The 2970-nt window shown below is 56.6% G+C and overlaps 1 protein-coding gene across 1 annotated transcript; it reads right to left on the bottom strand.

The window, feature by feature from the left end:
* On the bottom strand, nucleotides 1162–2970 carry LOC8056334 (organic cation/carnitine transporter 2). Its single transcript, XM_002460810.2, has one exon. It carries the CDS (start codon nucleotides 2893–2895, stop codon nucleotides 1282–1284), a length of 1614 nt encoding a protein of 537 aa, XP_002460855.1. The 5' UTR covers nucleotides 2896–2970; the 3' UTR covers nucleotides 1162–1281.

Below are 2970 nucleotides of genomic sequence, written 5' to 3'. Positions count from 1 at the left end.
TAGTGCCTAGCTCTCCCCTGATGTTAGAAGTGAGGAAGGGTTTTAGGGCGTCAAGAGAAAAAGAATGTGATATAGCCTAGGCAAGGCGGTCTGCTCTAAGCCTAAATGAGGCTCATGTAGCCACTCTTGTCCATTGCCTTCAACCTCGACTCGAGCTCAAGCGCTCAGACATCACGTGTCATCAGTTGGTTGTACGAGGTGGACCGACACCGCCACACGGAAGTATGCTGGGGGCACCCATAAGGGAGGTAGGGTGGCCACCTGACCTCTCCCTATGGGTTAGTCCACCTCTAGCTAGAGGTCTAGAGAAGACTAGACTAAAGTTTTGATAGGCAATAAGGCAAACCTAAATAAATATATGTACTCCTAGGAGGCAAGCATAACTGTGGCAAGATAGAGACGTATTTTTCTCGGACCCATAGAGATACCATTTGTTGAGGCTCTGACGTCCTGTGGTATGGCTGTAACCAACTTTGACTCCAACTATCACTTGTACTATAGCAACATCATTCACATATTGTGACCAACACTTTTTTTGATCTCTTTCGCAAAGTCACATAGGAGCTAGTGAACACTTTTTTTTGCTTCACCAACTTTGCTCCTCTCACTTCTTAAGCAACGATGCATAAGTTGGAGCAAATATGTGAGAAATAAACCATTACCGTGTTGTGGCATATGGGTTGGTTTAGGTCAGGTTTGGCTCTCATCATATATGAGGATGACTAGGACACTCTCAACTTAGAAACTAAGCAAAATAATGATGCGATATTGTAGTTGAGAGAGAGAGAGAGGACGAAATAGTTTCTTAGACAAGAAATTATGTGTATACAGAAATCAAGATATGAAAAAATGTCATAGATAGATGATAGGTGAGTTTATACATTATTAAACATTTTTTAAAAAAACTTCTATTGGGATATGGTTTCTGTCTCTAGTGTTTACGTGATTTAGTAAGCATATAAACTATCTAAAAATTTGTAAGTTCGGACTACACTTGTGTTAGCTTGGCATGTTTTATACCGTCAGTGGCAGTGGATTTTTTTTTTCTGCCAACATTTCCGCATTGACTTAATTTGTCAATGTGGCTTGAACATGTGCTTCAGCTTCACCGATCGATATGGATCGAGTTCTGCTTTTGTGAATGTGGCCCCTGATTTTAGCTACATGCAGACACTCAACAACTGTTTCTGAAACTGAATTATATGCATCAACTTGGCGGCAGCGGTACAAGACTGGATAGAGGCAGCCTGACAGCTTCGTGATTGACCACACGGACGTTTGCTACACGAGGTCGCTATCATCCTTGGTGGCGATGATGTCGGTTGCGCCGGTGCAAGCCGCGGCGGCAGCCTCCTTGTGCTCCTCCTCCTCCATGGTGTCCGACATGCTCCGCCCCCTGGTCTCCGGGAGGCAGGCGGCGAAGAGCCCCAGGCATCCGATGCAGAGCCCGAACACACCGAAGGACCAGAAGCTCCGCTCGCGGCCGAGCGCGACGAGCATGGGTGCCACCACGCCGCCCAGCACCAGCGCCTGCCGCACCAGCCCCACCGCCGAGTTGCGCACGGACGTCGGGAACAGCTCGATGGAGTAGATCAGGATGAGGTTGAACGCGGTGATGGTTGAGAAGAAGGAGAGCAACTCGGCCGCCATTCGCGCCGCCGAGCCCTCCGGGATGACGACGCACGCGAGGCTCAAGGCACCGGCCGCCACGGTGAGCGCGACGACCGAGCTCCGCCGGTTGATCCTGCCGATGAAGATCAACGACAGGATGGCCGACGGCAGCTCAGCCAAAGCGTTGTACGTGACGCTCAGGTAGATGTTGGTTCCCAGGCTGCCGACGTTGAGCGGCATGCCGTAGTAGACCATGCCGACGCCGAAGCCGGTCGTCATGATCGCCGCCAGCCTCCGTAGCGCCCACGGCCGCTCCCACATCGACCGCATCGTGGAGAACACGCCCCCGGCTCCGCCGGAGGCCCCGTCGTCCTCCTGCATGTTGCACGCGTGCAGCATGGAGAAGCTGGACGTGATGCTGTTGCCATTGAGCGAGGCGATCTGCTGCAGCGTCTCCATGGCGTCCTGCTTCCGGCCGCGCACCAGCAGCCACCGCGGCGACTCCTGGGCGAGGAAGTAGAGCAGGACGGAGTAGCAGAGCGAAGGCACGGACGTCCACAGGTACATGTTCCGCCACGACGCCTCGCGGAACGTGTAGCCGAGCGCCGGGAGGGACAGGAAGCCGACGGTGAAGAAGATGAAGCCGGCCACGCTCACCGTGTCGCGCCACCTCTTGCCGACGAGCTCCGTGGACAGGACGAGCGTGCACGTGCCCACCATGGAGCGGCCGAACCCGGACACGAACCGCAGCGCGGCGTACGCCCACACGTTCGGCGCGAACGCGGTGAGCACGCCGGCGACGGACATGGACACCAGGGACGTGAGCAGCATCTTCTTGCGCCCGAGGAGCGAGTCCGCGAGCGTGGTGAGCAGGAACCCTCCCGCCAGGCAGCCGGCGAAGAACGACGACGCCGGGAGCGACACGAGGGCCGGGCCGCCGCACTTGAGCGCCCACTCGGAGACCACCGTCGTCTCGGCCGGCCGGTCCCACGCCCACGCGCCAGAAGGGAGCGCGCACGGCGAGGCCGGGGGTGCGGCCGGCGAGCAGGACGCCGAGGCGCCCGTGCAGTGCCACTCCGGCTCCGCGTCCGTGAACACGGAGATGAACACCTGCTGCGCGTCGAAGGCCCACGCGAATGCCAGCAGGACGGCCTTCAGCAGCTGCATGGAACCGGTCGCGCCGATGTACGTCTCGATGGTGTCGTCGATGGACGGCGCCTTGTTGGCCAGCTTGGCCTGCTTGTGGTGGCTCGTCAGGAGCGGGGCGTCGGCCGTGTCGGCCATTGCCGCGATAGTGTGTGTGAGTGCTTGTCTATGCTCTTGGGTGCTCGTAAGTTGCAGGTCAGAGACGATGCCGGA

The sequence above is a fragment of the Sorghum bicolor genome, chromosome 2 (genome assembly GCF_000003195.3).
Source record: "Sorghum bicolor cultivar BTx623 chromosome 2, Sorghum_bicolor_NCBIv3, whole genome shotgun sequence".
Classification (NCBI taxonomy): Eukaryota; Viridiplantae; Streptophyta; class Magnoliopsida; order Poales; family Poaceae; genus Sorghum; species Sorghum bicolor.
Note: the sequence above shows the minus strand (reverse complement) of the source record. Positions and strands in the feature narration are given on the sequence as shown.

Coding starts and splice junctions, on each gene's coding strand:
- LOC8056334 (XM_002460810.2), bottom strand. CDS start 2,895: ATGGCCGACACGGCCGACGCCCCGCTCCTGACGAGCCACCACAAGCAG.